This window comes from Mesocricetus auratus, unplaced genomic scaffold (assembly GCF_017639785.1).
Source record: "Mesocricetus auratus isolate SY011 unplaced genomic scaffold, BCM_Maur_2.0 Super-Scaffold_100062, whole genome shotgun sequence".
In the NCBI taxonomy this organism is placed as follows: domain Eukaryota; kingdom Metazoa; phylum Chordata; class Mammalia; order Rodentia; family Cricetidae; genus Mesocricetus; species Mesocricetus auratus.
In genome coordinates, this window is record NW_024429234.1 from 1,466,592 (window position 1) to 1,488,191 (window position 21,600).

The 21,600-nt window shown below is 50.5% G+C and overlaps 4 protein-coding genes across 5 annotated transcripts in view; 3 read left to right on the forward strand and 1 right to left on the reverse strand.

Moving 5' to 3' along the window:
• The first annotated feature begins 57 nt into the window (after window positions 1–57).
• On the forward strand, window positions 58–3,535 carry Lcat (lecithin-cholesterol acyltransferase). Of its 2 annotated transcripts, XM_040736533.1 has the most exons (6): window positions 58–348; window positions 1,038–1,194; window positions 1,272–1,387; window positions 1,485–1,580; window positions 1,663–1,887; window positions 2,943–3,535. In XM_040736533.1, the coding sequence occupies exons 1-6, from the start codon at window positions 198–200 to the stop codon at window positions 3,515–3,517; spliced, it is 1,320 nt and encodes a 439-aa protein (XP_040592467.1). In that variant the 5' UTR covers window positions 58–197; the 3' UTR covers window positions 3,518–3,535. The 2 variants fall into 2 exon arrangements, with proteins under 2 accessions (XP_040592467.1, XP_040592468.1); XM_040736534.1 differs by lacking the exon at window positions 1,485–1,580 and having other exon boundaries at window positions 133–348.
• Window positions 3,536–5,454: 1,919 nt separating this feature from the next.
• Window positions 5,455–7,880, forward strand: Psmb10 (proteasome 20S subunit beta 10). Its single transcript, XM_040736539.1, has 8 exons — window positions 5,455–5,633; window positions 5,831–5,918; window positions 6,006–6,103; window positions 6,185–6,325; window positions 6,581–6,696; window positions 6,807–6,865; window positions 7,440–7,591; window positions 7,706–7,880. The coding sequence occupies exons 1-8, from the start codon at window positions 5,578–5,580 to the stop codon at window positions 7,815–7,817; spliced, it is 822 nt and encodes a 273-aa protein (XP_040592473.1). The 5' UTR covers window positions 5,455–5,577; the 3' UTR covers window positions 7,818–7,880.
• A 1,146-nt stretch (window positions 7,881–9,026) lies between these two features.
• On the forward strand, window positions 9,027–11,868 carry Ctrl (chymotrypsin like). The gene is made up of 7 exons (XM_005076310.4): window positions 9,027–10,052; window positions 10,588–10,691; window positions 10,783–10,862; window positions 10,969–11,050; window positions 11,187–11,367; window positions 11,445–11,578; window positions 11,668–11,868. The coding sequence occupies exons 1-7, from the start codon at window positions 10,001–10,003 to the stop codon at window positions 11,827–11,829; spliced, it is 795 nt and encodes a 264-aa protein (XP_005076367.1). The 5' UTR covers window positions 9,027–10,000; the 3' UTR covers window positions 11,830–11,868.
• Window positions 11,869–12,006: 138 nt separating this feature from the next.
• Window positions 12,007–21,600, reverse strand: part of Pskh1 (protein serine kinase H1) — a 32,769-nt gene continuing 23,175 nt past the window's right edge. Inside the window, exon 3 of the mRNA XM_005076309.4 lies at window positions 12,007–14,416. Coding sequence (XP_005076366.1) covers window positions 14,099–14,416 — 318 coding nt within the window. The 3' untranslated portion in view covers window positions 12,007–14,098. The remainder of the gene's footprint in view (window positions 14,417–21,600) is intronic.

Below are 21,600 nucleotides of genomic sequence, written 5' to 3' on the forward strand. Positions count from 1 at the left end.
CTCTTTTTTCCCTGGCGCCAAGGGAAGAAAGACGGAACCGAACCCAAGCCCAGAGCCAGATCCCTAAGGCTATGCCCCTTCCTGGCCACCCCCATTGGTAGTTCTGTCCCTCCCACTGGCCCTGGGGCCCCTCCCATCCCCAGTCTAGATAAGGCCAGCCCAGGACTGCCTCATGTGGCAGTAGGCACTGGGCTGGAATGGGGCTGCCTGGCTCCCCATGGCAGTGGCTGCTGCTGTTGGGGCTGCTGCTTCCTCCTGCCACCCCCTTCTGGCTCCTCAATGTGCTCTTCCCCCCGCAAACCACGCCCAAGGCTGAACTCAGTAACCACACAAGGCCTGTCATCCTCGGTAAGCCCCCACTAGGCCCCTGATGCAGCAAGCAAGACTTGGGGAGCCTGGGTCTTAGCCCCGACAGCAGCAGATGCTGCGAAGGCTCTTCTGCCCGACCATTCGTCCTCACACCTGTGGGGAAGGGCCAGAGGCTTGCTCTACAGACACCACCCCTTTCCCTTCACACTGTTCTGTGTTGTCTTCTTGGGGTTGGGGTGGTGGGCAGTGAATGGGATTTGCCTAAGACCGTAGCCAGGGCACCTCAAGCTATGGCCTGGCCAGCCGCAGACACACTGGATACTGGGGTAAGCCCCACCACTTCCTTGCTCCTACCTTACAAGGACGGGATACCCAGCCCAGAGCCGGATAGCAGAAGAGGTCCATAAAGGCCTGCCTCCTGTTCTAGGCCCAGCCCCTGTTCCCTCATACCTATTTGTTCTCTCCTTGGACTTTGGCAACAATGGAAAGCCAAGCTGGATGTTTGTTTTGTGGGGGCAGGGGTCAGCGGCTTGGTTCCTGCACCTTCCCTGCCTAAAGGGAACCTAGAATTTGCAGTACTGGTGGGACAGTAGGAAATGTGGTGGAGAGGGGATAAATAGCATTGGAACCTTGAGGGTGTGGGGGATGGAGGGGTGGGCTTTTTGGGTGGTAGGATTGGGGGGTTGGAGAGAAGCCAAGAAGTCCAGAACAAAAGCTGGTGCCCACAGTGCCTGGCTGCCTGGGGAATCAGCTGGAAGCCAAGCTGGATAAACCAGATGTGGTGAACTGGTTGTGCTACCGCAAGACAGAGGACTTCTTCACCATCTGGCTGGATCTCAATATGTTTCTACCCCTGGGGGTGGACTGCTGGATTGATAATACCAGGTATGTTCCCAGTGCTCTACCCATCCTCTACACATTTCCCCTTGGCTACTGGCTGCTAAATGTCCCACTGTCCCCAGGGTTGTCTACAACCGCAGCTCTGGGCACGTGTCCAATGCTCCTGGTGTACAGATCCGCGTCCCTGGCTTTGGCAAGACCTACTCTGTTGAGTACTTAGACGACAACAAGCTAGCAGGTGTGTGTACTCAGGGACAGGAAGGGGCTCTTCTTGGCCATCAGGCTGGCCTACAGGTGTGATGGACAGAGTTCCCTGTGTTGCTGCCTCCCCACAGGTTACATGCACACACTGGTACAGAATCTGGTTAACAATGGGTATGTGCGGGATGAGACTGTGCGGGCCGCACCCTATGACTGGCGTCTGGAGCCCAGTGAGTGTTTGCAGGTGATGGGCTGGGAGCATGATAGGTGGTCCCAGACCCTCATTGCTTTGACCTATCTGCCCATCTTCAGGCCAGCAGGATGAATACTACCGGAAGCTAGCAGGACTGGTAGAGGAGATGTATGCTGCCTATGGGAAGCCTGTCTTCCTTATTGGGCACAGCCTTGGCTGCCTACATGTGCTCTACTTCTTACTGCGTCAGCCTCAGTCCTGGAAGGACCGCTTCATTGATGGTTTCATCTCTCTTGGGGCTCCTTGGGGTGGCTCTATCAAGCCCATGCTGGTCCTGGCCTCAGGTGAGGAGCCTCTTGATCACTGTCATCCTGTGCGGGGTGAGGGAGGGATGAAGCAGATCACAGAGCTGGCTGTCACTCTAGCTGTGCCCAGCGTCCCCAGGGAAACTTTCTGTGGGACATACCTGCTGTGCACTAACTCCTTGAAGACAGCCATTAGGAAGTCTCCTTGCAGAGTCTTTTAGTGATGATAAGGGAGGTGATCAAGGAGGCCAATCCCGGTAGTCTGTCAGCCCAGATTTGCTCCTTGTAGGCCCAGGTCCTGTATACTCTGGCTTTTAGTTACTTTTTACTCCCTGGAGCCCCATGCCCAGAAATCTGTCTTATTGAGGACATATCTGCCACAGCAGGGCCAAACCTAGGGATCCCTCATGCTCTTTTTGTTGTTGGTTTTTTTTTGTTGTTGTTATTTTTTGTTTTTTTGAGTGGCTTTCCCAGGAACCCAATACTAATACAGCCAGCACTCACTGAGCACCATTTTCTGCTGGGCACAGCAAGACCCAGCCTTCATTGTGGATGTTCTCCCCAGACTACATCACTGAATGTAAAACAGACACTATCTAATCCTCCAAGAGTACAATCCTGTCCCTACTGTGCAGCATAGGCCCCTCACAGGACACGAGGAAGAATAGCCAGCACGCATGCGACACACACACACACACACACACACACACACACACACACACACACTTCCCAGATCTCATTCTTTTTTTTTTTCCAAGATAGGGTTTCTCTGTAGCTTTGGAGCCTGTGTTGGAACTCTCTCTATAGACCAGGCTGGCCTTAAACTCACAGAGATCCGCCTGCCTAAAGGCGTGTACCACTAACACTCCACCTGATCTCATTTTCTTTAACTGCCCCTCTTCCGGTACATACCGTTTGAGGCCCTGTAACTGTTTTACAGAAATACCAACATAGCCTCTTAAATAAACATTGGGCACTTAACACCAGGCTGATCTGGGCTGTGTCTTGGGATCAAGGTCAAGATGGGCAGGACACGTTTAAGTGCTCCGCTGAGGCACACGGGGAGCCTGCTCCACCTGGTTCTGTATCCACAGGTGACAACCAGGGCATCCCCATCATGTCCAGCATCAAGCTGAGAGAGGAGCAACGCATAACCACGACCTCCCCCTGGATGTTTCCAGCCCGTCAAGTATGGCCTGAAGACCATGTGTTCATTTCCACACCAAACTTCAACTACACAGGCCAAGACTTCAAACGGTTTTTTGAGGATCTTCATTTTGAAGAAGGATGGTACATGTGGCTACAGTCACGTGACCTGCTGGCAGGCCTCCCAGCACCTGGTGTAGAAGTATACTGTCTGTATGGTGTGGGTCTGCCCACACCCCACACATACATCTATGACCACAGCTTCCCCTACAAAGACCCAGTGGCTGCACTCTACGAGGATGGTGATGACACTGTAGCCACACGCAGCACTGAGCTCTGTGGCCGGTGGCATGGCCGCCAATCCCAACCTGTACACCTGCTGCCCATGAACGGGACAGAACATCTCAACATGGTCTTCAGCAATAAGACACTGGAACATATCAATGCCATTCTCTTGGGTGCCTATCGCCATGGTACTCCCGAGGCCCCAGCTGCCAGCCCAGGTCCCCCACCCCCTGAATAAAGACCTTTGCTGTTGTAAGTCCTGTGTGTTTGGGGTTAAGTGGAAGGCCCTTAAATGCATGTATCACCTGACCCAGAGGAACATGAGGTAAGATGGGCTTTGTTAAGGCCTGAGATGGAACTGAACACTGAGATGTGTAGATTCTCATTGTCCTGGTTGAGCTGCTCAGAAAGCCTGCCCTATGCCCCCCTTCACGGTGCCTGTGCCCATATTCAGCTGTGGGGATGGGGCACAGTGAAATATGATTTGAAATAGACATGAATTCTGGTTGGATACAAGAGTTGAAAATAGGGCTAGGCATGCTGGTACCTCCCAGCACTTAGGAGGCAGATCTCTTTGAGTTTGAGGTCAGCCTGCTCTATATAGTTCCAGGACAGCCAGGGCTACACAGAGAAACCCTGTCTTGAAAAAATAAACAAAACAACAACAAAGTAAGACTGCCTGTTGCTGCATCCCAGCACTTGGGAGGCAGAGGCAGGTGGATCTGAGTTCAAAGCCAGCCTAGTCTACAGAGTGAGATTCAGGGCAGCCAAGACTACACAGAGAAACCCTATCTTTAAAAACCAAAGTCGGGGCTGGCTCAGAGGTTAAGAGCTGCTCTTCCAGAATCCTGAGCTCAATTCCCAACAACCACATTGTGGCTCACAACCATCTGTAATGAGATCTGGTGCCCTCTTCTGGCTTGCAGGGATACATACAGACAGAACACTATATACATAATAAATATTAAAAAAAAATAAAAGAAAGAAAAGAAAAACCAAAGCTGGTGAGATGGCTCAGAGGTTAAGAGTACTGGCTGCTTTTCCAAAGGTCCTAAGTTCAATTCCAGCATCCACATACTGGCTTACATCTATTATGACATCTGGTACCCTCTTCTGGTATGCAGTTATACATGCAGGCAGAACACTGTATACATAATAAATCTTAAAAAAAAAAAGTAAGCTCTAGGATTCCATAGCCAGCATTTAGGGGCTGAAGAGCTGGCTCAGAAGAGCACTGGCTGCTCTTCCAGAAAACCCAGCTTTAATCCCCAGCACCCACATAGCAGCTCACAACTCTTTATAACTCCAGTTGTAGGGAATCTGATGCCCTCACAAAGACATATATGCAGGCAAAACACCAATGCACATAAAAATAGATCCGAGCAGTGGTGACACACGCCTTTAATCCCAGCACTTGGGCGGCAGGGGCAGGCGGGTCTCTGTGAGTTTGAAGCCAGCCTGGTCTAAAGAATTAGTTCCAGGACAGCCAGGAATACAGAGAGAAACCCTGTCTCAAAAAAAAAAAAACTAAATAAATAAAAGTTTAGAGCTAGATGGTGGCTGCACAGGCCTTTAATCTCTACATTCAAGCCAGCCTGGTCTACAGATTGAGTTCCAGGATAGTCAGGGCTACATAGAGAAACCCTGTCTCAAAAACCAAAAACGAAAAACGTTTAAGATCTGAAGGAATGACAATTCATGTAAAGAAGGCTTAATTTGGGGCTTCAGAGATAGCTAGAAGTTAAGAGCACTTGTGGCATTTGCAGAGGACTGGGTTTGGTTCCCAGTACCGTCATGATGCCGTCCTCTGACCTTGGTGGACACCTAGTGTTCATGTCGACACATTCACTTAAACGCATAGATAAACCTAAAAGGGCTTAATTACTTGCAGTGCTCACGTGTGTGTGTGTGTGTGTGTGTGTGTAGAGAGAGAGAGAGAGAGAGAGAGAGAGAGAGAGAGAGAGAGAGAGAGAGAGAGAGAGAGAGAGAGAGAGAGAGAGAGAGAGAGAGAGAGAGAGATGATATGGGGATAGAGGGACAGAGGAGCACCGTCCTGGCCAGGGTTACAGCCTGCCCTTCCTTAAGCTACCTGGGAGAGGCAAAGCTGAAAGTGAAAGAGAAGATGCCCAAAGGCGCCAGCAGCCTCTGCACTAGGGTTGAGGTGAAAGTGAAACTGGGAAGTGTCAAAAAAAAAAACCACCAAAAAACCCCACAGACGCCGAGACAGACGCCCTTCTGCTCCTCCAGGCTTCACTCTTTTCCGACCCCCGGATCTCGGTTGTTCTTCCTGCCCCCGAGATGCTGAAGCAGGCAGTGGAACACAGAGGAGGCTTCTCTTTCGAGAACTGCCAGAGGTGACAGGGGAGTGGAGCTCTGCTTTCGAGCCGCTGGTGCTCAGCTGTAGGCCTTTTTTTTCTTTTTGGTGAAAGTGGGGAACCTGATGTTGGGTGACCAAGTAGGGGGCTTAACCCAGATTAGAAAAGCAGAGGTGGTTTTGGGGACCGGTTCAGGGATCCTAACTAGAACCAAAGCTGAAACGCATTGTTTACAGGAATGCGTCCTTGGAACACGTCCTCTCGGGCCTTCGGGTCCCTCATGCACGCAAAACCGGGACTACCATCGCGGGACTTGTGTTCCGAGTGAGCAGGGTGATAGGGCCGGAGGGCTAGAATGGCATCAAGGAGGAGAACATCGGGTGGGCATTAAGGCCGGCTCTTCCTCTGCAGGATGGAGTTATCTTGGGCGCCGATACGCGGGCCACTAACGATTCGGTCGTGGTGGACAAAAGCTGCGAGAAGATCCACTTCATCGCCCCCAAAATCTAGTAAGAACTCCCCAGCCCAGTCCCCACTGTCACTCACGCCCTACTCTGTCCCTGCCCACACCCACCCTCCCTTGCCCTCAGCTGCTGCGGGGCTGGAGTAGCTGCGGACACTGAGATGACCACGCGGATGGCAGCCTCCAAGATGGAGCTACACGCGCTGTCCACCGGCCGTGAGCCTCGGGTGGCCACGGTCACCCGCATCCTGCGTCAGACACTCTTCCGGTGAGGAAGTGGGTGAAGATGACCCCTAGAAGGGTTATCTGCAGGTAGGCGGGGTTGACAGGAGCGCGAGACCGAAGGCCGGGCAGCTACCTCAGAGAGACCGGAAGAAGCCAGGCCGGGCTAACCAAAGCTGAGTTCCGGAAGAAGCGATTGTAGGACGCCAGGTCACAGGAAGGGGTGGGACTCAGACAGAAAGGCAGCATATGGGGCGGGGCCTGGCTCCAGCTGGCAACCTCAGGGCGCACTGGTCCACAGGTACCAAGGCCACGTGGGGGCGTCGCTGATCGTGGGCGGGGTGGATCTGACCGGGCCTCAACTCTACGGCGTGCACCCCCACGGTTCCTACAGCCGTCTGCCCTTTACGGCCCTGGGTGAGTGCTTCCACCCTTTGCCCACGAATCCTTCCCCTGCCATCCTGCCTTCAAGGTTTGTTTCCCAGATGCAGCTACAGCTGACTTCAGATGTCCCTTTCTACCTGCAGGCTCTGGACAGGATGCAGCCTTGGCGCTGCTGGAGGACAGATTCCAGCCAAACATGACGGTGAGCAACCTCAGCCCATTACTTCATGCTCACAAGTGGGGAGCGCGCCCCCCCCAAAGAAAAAAAACTCTGGCCAAATATAGAAATAAGGAAGGCTTGTCGGGAAGAAGGTAACAGCTGAGTAGGGACTGACTGAATAATGTTGAAGGCCCAGTCGGGAATCTAGGTTAGATCACTAAGAGGAGTTGAAGCCCACAAAGGGTCACTAACTAATGGAGAGGGAATTCTGTGTGAGGTTTCAGGTCTGGACTTTGGAGTGGGATAGAAACAGGTAACTATTGTGCTTCAGAGATAACTGAGGCCCAGAGAGAAACTCGGTGGCAGAGGACTAGATTGGCGGGAGGGACGACTGCGGGAAGGGGCGTTGTAAGTGTAAGGGACACTGAGAAGTTTGTACAGAGGACAGTGGGTGGCGGGAACACAGGGTTTTGGGAGAGAGGGAGCCAGAAGCTAAGGGACTGCCATTTGGAATGGAGGGAAGAAAAGAGGTTACGAATTGTCTAGGCTTCGAGATTAACCAACTCCTCAGGTTAGGCAACACCAGGTTCATTTGGTCTCATTCCCACTACCACAGCTGGAGGCTGCACAAGAGCTGTTGGTGGAGGCCATCACTGCAGGGATCCTGGGTGACCTGGGCTCTGGAGGCAGTGTGGATGCTTGTGTGATCACTGCAACAGGCACCAGGCTGCTGAGGACACTGAGTTCTCCCACGAAGCCAGTGCAGAGGTAGGACTCTAGGGGGGACTCTAGGGGGACTGCAGTCTTAGCGGGGTGGCAAACGGGAGGTCTTCCAGAACAGGACAGGATGCATGCTGAAAGCCTGGCCCTCTGCCCTTCTAGAACTGGCCGTTACCACTTTGCTCCTGGAACCACAGCTGTCCTGACCCAGGAAGTAAGACCCTTGAACCTGGAGCTTCTGGAGGAAACGGTGCAGACCATGGAGGTGGAATAAAGTGGCCTAAGACTTAGAGCTTGGTACAAGGGGGAATAAACCCCGGAAATACAAACATTTAAACAGAAGACTGTCATTCTTTTCTTTTAGGTTTATTTATTATATCCCTACAGGCTAGAAAAGGACACCAGACCTCATTACAGATGGTTGTGAGGCACCATGTGGTTGCTGGGAATTGAACTCAGGACCTCTGGAAGAGCAGCCAGTGCTCTTAACCTCTGAGCCATCTCTCCAGCCCTTGACTGTGTCATTCTTGAGAGGAGTGGGATAAGCAGCCGTAGGAGCTTTGTGGCTGAGGTATCTAAGGACCCTGAGCTCTGGTTCCTGGCCTGCTCTTCATCATTCTCTCAGGGATCTGTCCATTCAGAATCCCAGGCCAGGTCAGCAGGCTTTGGGATAGAAAGCTACATCCTGTTATCCCCAAACCTTACCCCACCAATCCCCCCCTCTTGTAAGATCCATGGACAGTCCCTACTCATAGCCTTCCCCTGGCTTATCAGTGACCCCCATTGCCACCAGATCCACCCTGGGTCCTAAGGGGCTAAATGCTGATGGAGCAACTAAGGGCAAGTTCTCACCAAGCACCCCTCACCCATGCACAGTGCCTCTACCTTGACACGCTCAAATGACCAGGCTTGTGTGAGCCACTGGTGAACAGTGGGGCCTGGACTGCACATGTGGGGCTGTGAGTAGGGAGACTGACTCCAAGTTCTCTGGGCTGATAGGGGTCATGGACTCATGGGAAAAACGACACATTTAACAACAAACCTTTGCTAAGCACCGGTTGAGTGCCAGGCCCACTGGGTGCTGGTGGGAACATCCTGCTCTCAGAGGAGCTAAGCTCCACTGGGCCTTCAGGATGGATAAGCCACATTCTCTAGAGAGGTTCTCCATGCTGGACATCCTTGGCCCCCGACTGTTCCCTAACATTTTATATTGAAAAATTTATATACAATAGTAAAGTTAAGGGAATTGTTCACTAAACATCCATATGTCCACCAGACTATAATTCACATTTTGTTGTATTTGATGTTATGTCTATCCATTCCTTATTCACCCATTCACTCCTTTCGCTTTTTAGACTGAGGCATTATTTTTTTTAATATTTTTTAAAATTGGCTAGGTGGTGGTGGCACACACCTTTAATCGCAGCCCTTGGGAGACAAAGGCATTGGATCTCAGTGAGTTCAAGGCCAGCCTGGTCTATAAAGTGAGCTCCAGGACAGCCAGGACTGTTACACAGAGAAACCCTCTCACAAAACAAGATATATATATATTTTTTTTAAAAAATATTTATTTTACATCCCAACTGCCGTTTCCACTCCCTCACCTCCCAGCCCCTTCTCTACTGAGGTATTCTTGAGCCAGTTAAAGCCTTTGATATCCTAGAAAAAGTCAAGCCAACTCACCTGTTCAACTCCGCACACAGAAACACCTTCTCTCCACTGGCTAAGCTCAGCCTAGAGCTCAGTAACACATGCACTGTGGACAGATTTGCCCATGGCAATCTGAGGTCTAGAAACAGATTTCATGGCTTTATTCTTGTACTTCCAGCTTCAGTCCAGAGTGTCTCAGTCACTGAGGGCTCACTCATACTTACAGAAATGTAGGTCTTAGAGCCAAACATGAGGATTTGGGTCCCATCCTTCCTCATGCTGGTGAGTCAGCATCTCTGAGCAAACCTCTGACTCCTGTTCCATGCTGATGAGAAATGATGTCTTTTAGGATTCAGAACCACCATCCGGGGCCTTCTCAGCAGAGCTGGCCACATCTGACCATTCTTTCCACCAATCCTCATGCCCCTATGTTCTAAGCAGGCTTTTCTGGGAGTCCAGTACTCCTGATAGCCCTGGGAAACTTCATAGGTCCCAACCACCAGGTTAATACTTTAGACCTAGTTAAGCCATATGTCCATGGTACCCAGTGAGCAACACTTGAGATAGGAGGTGGTTCAGAAAGCCAATAGGAAGCCAAAGCTTGGGGAGCCACCTCCCCAAGGTGAGAGCCTCACACCTGGCTACTTGATAATTCCAAGGACTTTGGCCAAAGACCTCTCCTGGGTAGGTGTGGGAGTGTACAAAGACCACACAGCTGGCCTCCTCAAGCCCAAGACTTCTGCCCAAGGACAAGGATACACATAAATAAAGCCAGGCAGGTCTCAACCTCATTCATTATCTTCCACAATGTTACTGCTCAGCCTAACCCTCAGCCTGGTCCTCCTTGGCTCCTCCTGGGGTAAGTGGGCTGAAACCAACCCTGACTGAACAACCTAGTACAACTTAGCTCCCAGCTCCTGTTCAGGAGCCCAGAGAAGGAGCCAGCCTGGTTAGAAGGGAAATGGACAGTGCAGGCAAAAAAAAAAAAAAAAAAAACTTTTGTGCTGGGAATGAGAGAAGAGCCAAGGGCCAGTCTCCCAAATGAGACAAGAGCTTGAGTCAGACCTGAGAAGACTCAATGTGTATAGTCTATACAAAGCAGACTTTAATTGCTCAGGCCTAGAAGAATAGAGGGCCACGAAGATGACCCCAGCAGTCAGGGAGAAAAGTGGCCTGAAGAACATTAGGACTAGGTAGGTTGGAGTGATGCTGTGATGCTGTGGCATTTGAAGGCTGTAGGATGGGGTAACCAAGATAGACGGAGATACCCATGAGAAGGGCCAGAGTAACCCTCCTGATCTGCATCCCTCTGGAGTATACAGCTTGGGGGCACCTCAAGGAAGAGTGCAGGGAGAGGTAGTCTGGGATGTGGTCCTTACCAGCCCTGTGTTCAGGCTGTGGCGTTCCTGCCATCACACCTGCATTGAGCTCCAGCCAGAGGATTGTCAATGGGGAGAACGCAGTGCCAGGCTCCTGGCCCTGGCAGGTGTCTCTGCAGGTACACACTCCAGGGGTGGGCCAGGGTCCTGCATGCCACATGCCCATGGATAACTTAAGCCCATTCACATATATCTGACTTTTGACCCAAGGAAAGCAACGGCTACCATTTCTGTGGTGGTTCTCTCATCAGCCCAAACTGGGTAGTCACTGCAACCCACTGCCAAGTCACGTGAGTGTAATCTACCTGCCCCGCGCAGTCCATCTCTTCCCACTTCCTTCCCTTGGATCCCCCTCTGTGACTCCCTAGCAGCTACCCACTCCCATTATCCTTGCAGTCCTGGACGACACTTTGTTGTTTTGGGAGAATATGACCGATCTTCCAATGCTGAGCCTGTGCAAGTGCTATCCATCTCGAAGGTAAGGACCTGGCTGCACAGGCAGAAAGGAAAAATGGGCTTCAGGTGGCTTGCCCTGACCTACCCCCCTCCCCTCAGCACCACCCTGGGTACCTGCACCTGCTCCAGCTCTCCATGGCTCTCTCCTGGCTCCATAGGTCATTTCATACCCTAACTGGAACCCCACCAATTTGAACAATGATGTGACACTCCTGAAGCTCGCCTCACCCGCCCGGTACACGTCACGAATCTCACCAGTCTGCCTGGCTTCCTCGAATGAGGCACTGCCTGCAGGCCTCACATGTGTCACCACTGGCTGGGGCCGCACCAGTGGTGTGGGTAAGAACTTGGGTAAGAGTGAGGGGAGACCAGAATCAGCCCCCTGGGCTAGCCTGACCACCTTTCCTGGCCCGCAGGTAACGTGACACCAGCCCGTCTGCAGCAAGTAGTTCTACCCTTGGTCACTGTGAATCAGTGTCGGCAGTATTGGGGTTCAGCTATTACTGATTCCATGATCTGTGCAGGTGCCTCAGGTGCCTCTTCCTGTCAGGTAAGCATAATTACCCTGTCCTCTGCACTGTCTCATGGCATACTCCCCCAAACTGCCATACCAACTTTTCCCTTTTTGCTCTCTTTCAGGGTGACTCAGGAGGTCCTCTTGTCTGCCAGAAAGGAAATACCTGGGTGCTTATTGGTATTGTCTCCTGGGGCACTACGAACTGCAATGTGCAAGCACCAGCCGTATACGCTCGGGTTAGCAAGTTCAACACCTGGATCAACCAGGTCATGGCCAACAACTAAACTGTCCCTGTCTCAATCCAATAAAGACACCAGGCTCCATTCTCTTCTGTACCTTTGTCTTCCATCCTGGCTTAGTGGAAAGGAGAGGCTCTCGGGAGCTCTACCACTGATCTGGGCTTTGTCATCCCAGGCTACTCCTCTTTTGAACAATCCATTAATCCCACGGCACAGTCAGGGTAGCCAGAAAAAAATGGCAGCCTTCCTGGGGGAGGGCGCCTGTTTATTGGATACAGAAGATACATTTACAGAGTACACAAAATAAATAACTGCACATTCTCCATCCATGGTCCATGGCATGAAGGCCTGGTGGACCTATCAAAGGCCCAAGGCACAAACTCCCTCTGCCCTATCCTCACAACCAGACATATTTTGGGCAAGAAAGAAAAGAAATCCCCAGTGGTTCACACCCCCAGAGATTCCTGGGGAACTAGTGGGGGGGAAGGATTCCGAGGCTGTGAGGCTCAGGTCCTCCACTGCCTCCTATCCAGGGGCAGGAGGATGTAAGGAGAGGGTCTAGAAGGCACAGCTGACTTGGCACAGAGTGGTCTCTTTGGTTTCCCAATGGAGGTGGCATATGTAGAAAGAGGGCCTAGCCCAAGGCTGCCTACTGAGAGGAGCTGAGTGGAAATCAAGACCTCTTGCTGACAGAGGCTCTTAGTCTAGCTAAGGCCCAAGCAAGGCTCTGTCTGGCCCCTTCCCCCCCCACCACTGAGAGCAGCTACAGAGGGAGGGGGCTTGGATTCCAGCCTAATGTGGTGGTGGTAGGGAGACCATGACAACTATAGGAACTGCTGTGGCTCAGTTCTCTGGGAGAGCAGCCCCTGAAACCCTACCCTACCTCCCAGAAGAGCTCCCTCCAGCCTGACTCAGTGGGGTTAACCTGGAAAGTTAATGCTATGAAAAGAAGGGCACAGGGCAGACAGGGCAGGGCCAGCACCCAAGGCACCCGGGGTTCAGAGGCAGGTAACACAGTACGGCTAAGTTCCAGGGTGAGGTTTGAAGAAGCTGAGCAGAAGGGGAGTTGAGCAGCCCAGGACTCTCCCCCAGTTCAGCAACTCCTTTCTTTCCTCCTCCTTTTGGAGGGCTGTGGTTTGCAAGGGTGTACACCAGTCACCACCCCTCCCCCGGCCACCTATACCCAGACCAGACACTAGATGGTGCCGTCGTGGAGCTATAAAGAGGGCATGGTAGCTTTAGAAAAGGAACCAGCAAAGGACAATACCAAAGGATAGAACGAGGGTTGACAAATGGAATTCTCAGGAGAACCCTCTTCAGGAACATCCATCCCCCAGGTAGCAGCAGCGGATCTCCCTTTAACCTCTCACGGTTGGAAAGGAGGCAGCTGGGGAATGAAATGGACATCCAAGTAGGAGAGGGAGACAATACTGGGCTCTGCAAAGGCACAGATGGCGACAGGCAGATCTCTCTCATAGACAGACTGAGTCTAAGTCCTGCCACAGTCCGACCACCAGGGGTCCTGGCAAGTCTGGGGGCTAGAAGGGGTCCCTGATGGCACCATGAAGAAAGACTGCTCTTGGCTAGGGAAAATGGTGGGGTTGCTTGGATCTGACTGGGCCTAAGGGACCAACCAGACACCTGGGGCTTGCAATCTAAAGTAGGACCTCCCACTGGAGCATAATCTTAAGGGTCAGCATGACATAGGATGGGAGCTAGACCAATGCTCTGTGGAGGAAAGGGAGGCTATAAAAGTAATGGATTCAGAGAGTCCTGAGCCATAGGACCCTTTCTTCTTCTTCTTCTTTTTTTTTTTTTTTTTTTTTTGGTTTTTCGAGACAGGGTTTCTCTGTGGCTTTGGAGGCTGTCCTGGAACTCACTTGGTAGTCCAGGCTGGTCGCTGGTCTCGAACTCACAGGGATCCGCCTGCCTCTGCCTCCCGAGTGCTGGGATTAAAGGCGTGCGCCACCAACGCCCGGCTCATAGGACCCTTTCTACTCAACACTACAGACCCCTCTGATCCAAGAAAGAGGCAAACATTAAGGACATCAATGGGGACTGGGTCCTGCCCTTTCTTCTAACTCAAGAGCAGCTGCCTACCAGGCTCCCAGTTTAGACGATCCTGGGCCACCATGCCATCATAACAGGCCCGGGCCCATGATAGGAGGTAGGGACTAGTAACGGCACAGAGAAGAGGTGGGTCCAGACATGCTCTGGCCATGATGCCAACATACAGAGAAGATATTAGGCCCAGGTGACAAAGCAGAGAGTGGCCAGGATGAGATAACAGTGTGTCCATGTCATAGCTGGTGGCTCAACCATTATACTGCTGCTGATAGCGTAGGTTGAGCTCCCGCAATTCCCGCTCCCGAACACGGCGTGACTTGTTGGAGCGCGTAGAGCGGCTGGAACGTGTGGACTGTGAAGATTTGGTACTTTGGCAACGAGAGGAAGCACGCTTGAGGAGATTCTGGGAGATGGATCGGTGCAGATTCTTCATGGAAGAAGAGGCTGCCATGCTTACCACCCATGGGTGTCTCAGGGCCTGCAGTGCAGTCATCCGGGCTCCAGGGTCCACTGTCAGCAGGCGGTCAATGAAGTCCTTGGCCAGATTAGATACACTAGGCCAGGGCTAGAAGCCAAAGAAAAGCATTTGTGTGAGTGGACTCAGCACTGCCCCCCCATCTGGATGACTCCACCATAACACTAGGATCTACCCAGTATTTGTGCAGTCTAGAGAGGCAGCACTCCTCCTCTCGTGCAGTATGCTAGAACTTACTCTTCCACTCAATGCTGACTCAGTTACTAAGCAGGCGCTGCTTGGTGATGAGTCTTAGAAAGGATCCGTCATCTACCTTGGGGAGCAGTTTTAAGTGCTCTACCCCCAAAGCCTGACTAAAGGAGGTGGGCCCTGCCAAGACCCCTAGCCTCCCTATGGAGATTTTAAAAAGACAAAAACAAAAACAACAGGGTTTCTCTGTATAGCCCTGGCTGACAACCCTGGCTGTCCTGGAACTAAATATGTAGACCAGGCTGGCCTGTAACTCACCAGGATCTACCTGTCTCTTCTTCCTGAGTGCTGGGATTAAAGGCATGTGCCACCACATCTGGCTGGGAGATTTTTTTCCAACATTTATTTTATATGTGTGTGCGGGTACCCATGGAGGACAGATGGATCTGGAGTCTCAGGCATATGTGAGGCTTCTGTGGGTCCTTTGCAAGGACAGTTCTTACCTGTTGAGCCATCTCTCCAGTTCTCCTAGATTTTTGAAGAAAGTGATCCAAATTTTTCTCACCATGTCTAAGCTCCAACAACTATCTGTGTGGCCAGGTCGAGTAGATGGGAATATCACAATCCTTACTGACTTCCAAGGAATTCCCCCTCAGCCTCCAGGTACCAAGAGAAAAAAACATTTAATGAATCTATACTTCTCGGTTTGGTGACAGTACAGGAACTTCTGGGGACAGATAAAGAGGCTCTGTCCAGTTTGTATGACTTCTTTGAGCCACAAAAGTTCCTGTAATTAGCCAGGTAGAGTGAGTGGTGCATGCCTTTAATCTCAGCATTTGGGAGCCAGAGGCTGGCAGATGCCTTTGAGTTTTAGGCCAGTGTGTCTTGCACAGTGAGACCCTATCTCAAAACAAAAAGACAATTCCTATAAGTATGATATGCCAACTTCCTTCTAATACATTTCTATCCCTGCAGAGATTTCCTTAAACCCTGTTCTGCTTCAGGTGACCAGACCTGTCTTGTTTTAGTCACTCACCAAGCAGCTGTCAATCCCTGGATCTCAGCCTCCCTAGCTTGTCTTTACTTGGATGAACTTAAATTCTTAGGATAAAGGGCATTTCCTTAGATGCTCTCCTAGTCCCCACTGCTTACAATTACTCTAGTCTGTGAGCTCCAAGCTGATTACTCCCCTTACATGGTATTGAGTCCTAGTTGTGTAGCAGACACAGGAGGTACTCAGTAGGTACAGGTGTAGTGATTAACCACCAGTGGGTGCTGTCGAATGGGTATCCTTTGTGGAAGCTGCTGCAGCCATGGAACTCAGCCTGGTGGGGCTAAGTGCTGTGGATCCTTAAGCTGACCTGCCAGAGGACAGGTTCTGGGGTCCTGAATTTCCTGAGAGAACTAGAAAGGGCTCTGATGTTCCTTAAAGGCTAGGCAAACAGGTATTCCCTGTTCTGCCATACAGGCTCTACTATGATGCCGGGGCACCATTGCTTTCTTTACTGCTAGGTGAAGGCTGTCTGTCCTACTCCATGGCACCTTCGCCTTGGGGAGCCTCTCAGTGTGCTCTCCAGGCAATCGGGCACACCTGACAAGAATCCACATGGTCAGTTAACAAAGACACACACCTGCTGATTCACATGGCCCTAGCAAGGCTCCCTTGACCTCTTGTGACACAACTTCCTAACTTCTAGATAGAAGTGATGCAGAGAGAAGACTCATCTGGATTCCTAAGGAAGAGGTAGGCAGTTTTCTTGCAGTCACTGTCCTCACTTGTTTGTTAGAAAGCAAATCTTTCTGGGCAGTGATGGTACACACCTTTAATCCTAGCACTCAGGAGACAGAAGCAGGCAGATCTCTGTGAGTTTGAGGCTGCCTCACAGAGTGAGTTCCAGAACAGCCAGGACTACACAGAGAAACCAAACCCTGTGCCAAAAAAGGAAGGGAGGGAGGAGAGGAAGAAAGAGAGAGGAAGGAAGAAGGAAGATAGAGAGAAAGGAAAGAAGGATAGACACCCATTTACATAAAGTTTTTTTTCTTTAAAGAAAGCCCTGTGGATTGCTGCTACCACCTGAGCAGAAGCCTTTGCCTCTCATGAGATGGAAGCAGCGGGCATATCAGAGCATCTGAAGAACACAGTAAGTCTAGAGCCAAACATAGCAGATCAGAATACCTGCGCTGTGTTGCCCTGTTAGGTTTCTCTGGTAACTAGGAAAGATATTGCAGCCCAGCCTGACTTGATGGAAGAATGGCTCCAAGGTGACCCAGGGTACTCTGAACAGAGCTGAACAAGTCTGAGTCTGTCCCTTACTCCATTCTGAATAGAAGAAGCAAGTCCTAAGCCAGGCATTTTGGTACACACATAAGATCCCAGAATTTAGCCAGGCAGTGGTGGTACACACCTTCAATCCCAGCACTTGGGCAGAGGCAGGTGGATCTCTGAGTTTGAGGGCAGCCTAGTCTACAAAGTGAATTCCAGGACAGTCAGAGCTACACAGAGAACCCCTGACTTGAAAACAACAACAACAACAACAACAACAATAATAATAATAATAATAATGATGATGGTAATTCCAGTACTTGGCAGGAGGATCAGGAGTTCAAAGTCACCCTCCTCCAAACAAGAGTAGCAGTTTCTCTGCAGACGGTGGAACAGTGGTAAAGCTGGATTCTCAAACTAGAAGTCTAAACAAGGATGAATCGAAGGCTTTCTCACATCAGACCCTCACCCAGTTAAAGCATGGAGTCCTGCAGCTTGCAACCACTCTGAATCTGTCTTAGGGCCTCTCACCAGACCTGCACAGTGATCCTAAACATCTCCATCTCCAGAGCAGCACAGGCACACACCAGGCACCAACCCCTGCTGCCTGTCAGGCGCTCAGCCTGTTAGTGCCAAAGCGAGCCAGATTGATCCACCCTTCCTACTCCCCCAGACTCTCGCCTCATCAATTACTGTGTTCGTGCCACTGTGTGCAGAATGCCAATGGACTCATTTGTCTAAGGGCCAGCTCTCTGGAAAGCCCCCAACACTCCCCATCTTTGAAGAGCTGGGAGCAGCTATGCTGGTAGTGGTCCCCAAGCCAATGTGACTTGAGTCATACTAACTGATGTTTCTCAGTCTAACCTTTGTGTATTAGAAAAAACTGCAGTAGGAAGTCAAGCAGGCTGAACACAGGAAAGTGGTCCTCATCCAGCTTGCAGACAGTGAGGCAGGGGTTAACCTCCAGTTGAGTGACCTCTGAAAGGTTTCCCTAGACCTCCCACATGGCTCAGAAATGTAAGGTCTCCTATATCTTCAATAGCCCCACTTCTGGACTCCTTCTAATCCAGCACCTCCCAAGTAAGTGGTCATTACCTCAAGCCCATCCCACCTGCCAGCTATGACTAACTGGTCAGGAGGCATTCTGGACATGAGAAAAAGAAAAACGATTAAACAGCCTCACGCTTCAACTTCCAAAGTTCTGACAGCTTCCTCTGGCTAAAGGACAGAACTCTGACCTCAGTATATATCCTTATGGTCAGACAGGGACATTCGTGGGTCTCAGGTGGCTGACAGATAGGACAGGTCTCAAGCAGCAGCTGTTAGTCTGCTACCTTGGTTTCTACCTGCATCTAGACAGATATGACACAGGAGGGGTGAAGGCTAGCAGTAGAGGTCAGTTAGCTCTGCCAGCCACACTCTCCATGAGTCTCTGGACACTGCCTGGGTGGAGCTGGGCTCTGGGCTGAGGCTGTGGGAGGAAGGTAATCATCGTTACTCTGCGTCTGACCAACAATCGGACTGCCCTTTTCCCTAGTACACAGACTCCCAAAGATCTTGTTCCCTTGCAGCTAAAGTACCTATTCTTGAGGTTGTAACAGCAGAGGAGACAACTGCAGAGAGTGGGAGGGACCACTCCCTAAGCATCCCCTCACTAATTTCCCCTCATTATCTCCTACTTTTCTCCTGGGCAAAGCCATTCCTCTGTGGACTCCAACTGTCTCCTACAGGTAGAGGCACCAATATGGAAAGGCATTGTGTTCCAGCTCAGAAGAACTTGTCTTCTCCCTTTTCTCTCTGCCCCTTCTACTTGAGTGGCAAGGTATGGCAAGAGCATTTCCCAAGGCTACGACATAGTCTCACTCTGAGCCTGAGCTAAGGGAATGAGGTCGGAGGCACCTGCCCAGCCTAGGTTGCATAGGGATGAGGCAGCTGCTTCCTGCAGGCAGCAAACTGTTCACCTGCTGCCTCAGACTTCGTCTAGGCAGAAGGCTAACCACTCTCAAGTGAGACTACGAGAGAATAAGTAGCCCAGGTCTCTTCTGGATGGCATCGGGGTGGAAGGTTAAGTGTCAGGCTACAAGCCCGGTGTCCAATTCTACTTCTTTGTATGACCTAACAGAACTCACAGTCTCCCCGCTTTCGACACGGAGAGACTGAACACAACATAATTCTAAGTCTCTCCCGATTTTCAAAGTTCTGGATTTTAAGAACATGGCATCCCACTCTTTTCACTCCCTGGCTGCATGTGAGGCACAGATGTGCTACTTTAGCAGACCTCCTGATCCTGAGGGTCCTTATACAGCCCAGAACTTTGGGATAAGAAGGTAGTTCCGCTGCATAGCAGCCGCGTTGGGGGTTGGGGACAAAGCTGGGCTTGCTACCATGACTCAGTCCTTCCTTCAGCTTTATCTCAAGATGTATTTTTATATTTTCAGACCCAGTATTCCCACCCTCAAAGGCCTCCTTTCTGTACTTTACGTGGGCCTGAATCAAAGCGGAGAAAAGGGCACAGAAGAAATTCTGGGAAACAGCTTTGGGTTTACTCAGGAGAGCAGAACTCTCATTATAACAATGAGGACAACACACTCAGAAGCTGCTTCCAAGGTTATGGTTTCTGAAAAATGTAGCAAGTTTGGACACTGGTGGAGCCAGCAAACCCTCTGATCAAAACAGCAACATAGGGCAGTCTACACACAGAAGAAGAGCAGAGGTCTTAAGGAGTCTGTACAAAGTCTCACAGGTCAGCCTCAGGCTTCCGGGTGTCGGAATCAAGCCCAACATGTGTGTACCATCATGCCTTGCTGGGCTTTGCTCTTATCTTTGAGAACATAGCTCTTTATGTGTTTCTCAGGTCAGTCTCAAACTCTTGGGCTCAAGTGACCCTAACATTTGACTTGACATCCTCAGCTGCACTCAGCTGAAAACAGAGTTTGGTGTTTTGTTTTGTTTGTTTTTGTAGTATTTTAGGCTTACTGGGCAAGTGGATTATCTCTAGCCCTGAAATTTGCATTTGATCTTAGCCCAGCGATTCTCAACCTGTAGGCTGTGATCGCTTTGGGGTTGCATATCAGATATTTATATTACGACTCATAACAGCAGCTAACAATTATGAAGTAGCAATGAAATAATACTATGGTTGGGGATTACCATAACTTGAGGAACTGTATTAAAGGGTCACAGCATTAGGAGGGCTGAGAATCAGTCTTAGCCAAAAGGTCTAGTACAGCAACAGCAACAAAAAAAGATGAGAACAAAGGGTTTTTTTTTTCTTAATTGTTTGTTTTTCGAAACAGAGTTTCTCTGCATAACCTTGGCTGTCCTGGAACTCACCCTGTAGATCAGATTGGCCTTGAACTCACAGAGATCCACCAGGCTTTTTTCCCAAAAAAATTTCTAAAAATTAAATTTAATTAGCCAGGTGGTGGCACATGCCTTTAACCTCAGCGCTTGGGAGGTAGAGACAGAAGGATCTCTGAGTTTGAGGCCAGCCTGGTCTACAGAGCGAGTGCAAGGCTAGCCAGAGCTATGCAGAGAAACCCTGTCTTGAGAAAACGAAACCGATATAATTGAATGTAATTTAATAGAGGCAGGGGGTGGAGCATGCTGCTCAGTGTCACAGTGCCTGTATATCACTGTACAAGGACCAGAATTCAATTCTGAGCACCAAAATAGAGAGGGAGAAAAGGGAAAGAGGGAAGGGAGAGTGAGGAAGGGAGGAGAGAGAAAATGAGACTATGAGAATAAAAATGCAATCTTGTGCTCCAGCCTGTGCCTTCTAAGAGTTCATGAAGCAAAGGGGGATAGGAAAGGCGACAGGGACAGAACAGGGTATAGCTTAAGTACCTAAAGGATGACAACCTATGCCAGGCGATCTAGCAAAGTCTATTTTCACAACGTCCTGGAGCAACCCTGGAGGGTTCTTGATCTAGGTGAATGCTATAAAATGCTCTTTTTTATTTCCATTCAAGGATTCTGCTGGAGCCAAGTAGTGTCCAGAGCCTGAGCTAGCTTTCTTTCCCTTGTTTCTTTAAATAAACTTCTTCCATCTAAAATTAATTTTAGATGTATCCCAAGCTGCCTTCACTCATTATGTGACTAAGGATGACCTTGAACTTCTGACTCTCCTGCATCCAGCTCCTGAGGTATACACCGTCATTCCTGATATACGAAGTGTTCAGGCTCGGGTATGCTAGGGAAGCACCCTACCAACAGAGACACATACCCAGTGACCATTTCAGCTTGGAAGAGGTATTGAGCCTCAGTGGCTGTTAGAATCTCACTCAGATGTGTGGTCTCTGTCTTTAGAGGTCTGTGTCCCTAGAACCCTAGACACAGCAGGATTTAGTTCAGGACCAGTACCTGGTCAACACTGAAGAGTGGGATGAATAAAGAGATGAAGGTAACTCAGCTTTCTGCTCACGTGAGTCAGACAGCATTGGGCTGGAGCCCAGTATGGGGTACCATGCATGTACTGGGACACAGAGAAAACAAGGCATTCTAGAGACTACATGGGGAAGGGGAGTATACAGAGATATGGCCAGTAGGGGACAGGTGGGTCAGGTAGGTCACCATAACCTCTCATCCAATAGAGAGTTAGCATCTATCTTAGTTGAGGCAGAGGAAGTGTACAAGGCCATGAGTGAATCTGAAGTTACAGCCTGGCAGCGATCAGAACTGTAAAGTCTGGGGGGGAGCGACAGAGCCTATGACAAGGAAGCACTCTCCAGGTGAAGTCAGACAGTGAAAAGAGAGGAGGGAGGGGACCACTCACGCATAGGGAATGCCGCTGAGTGCAGCCATGTTGTTCCCTTTTGCTGGA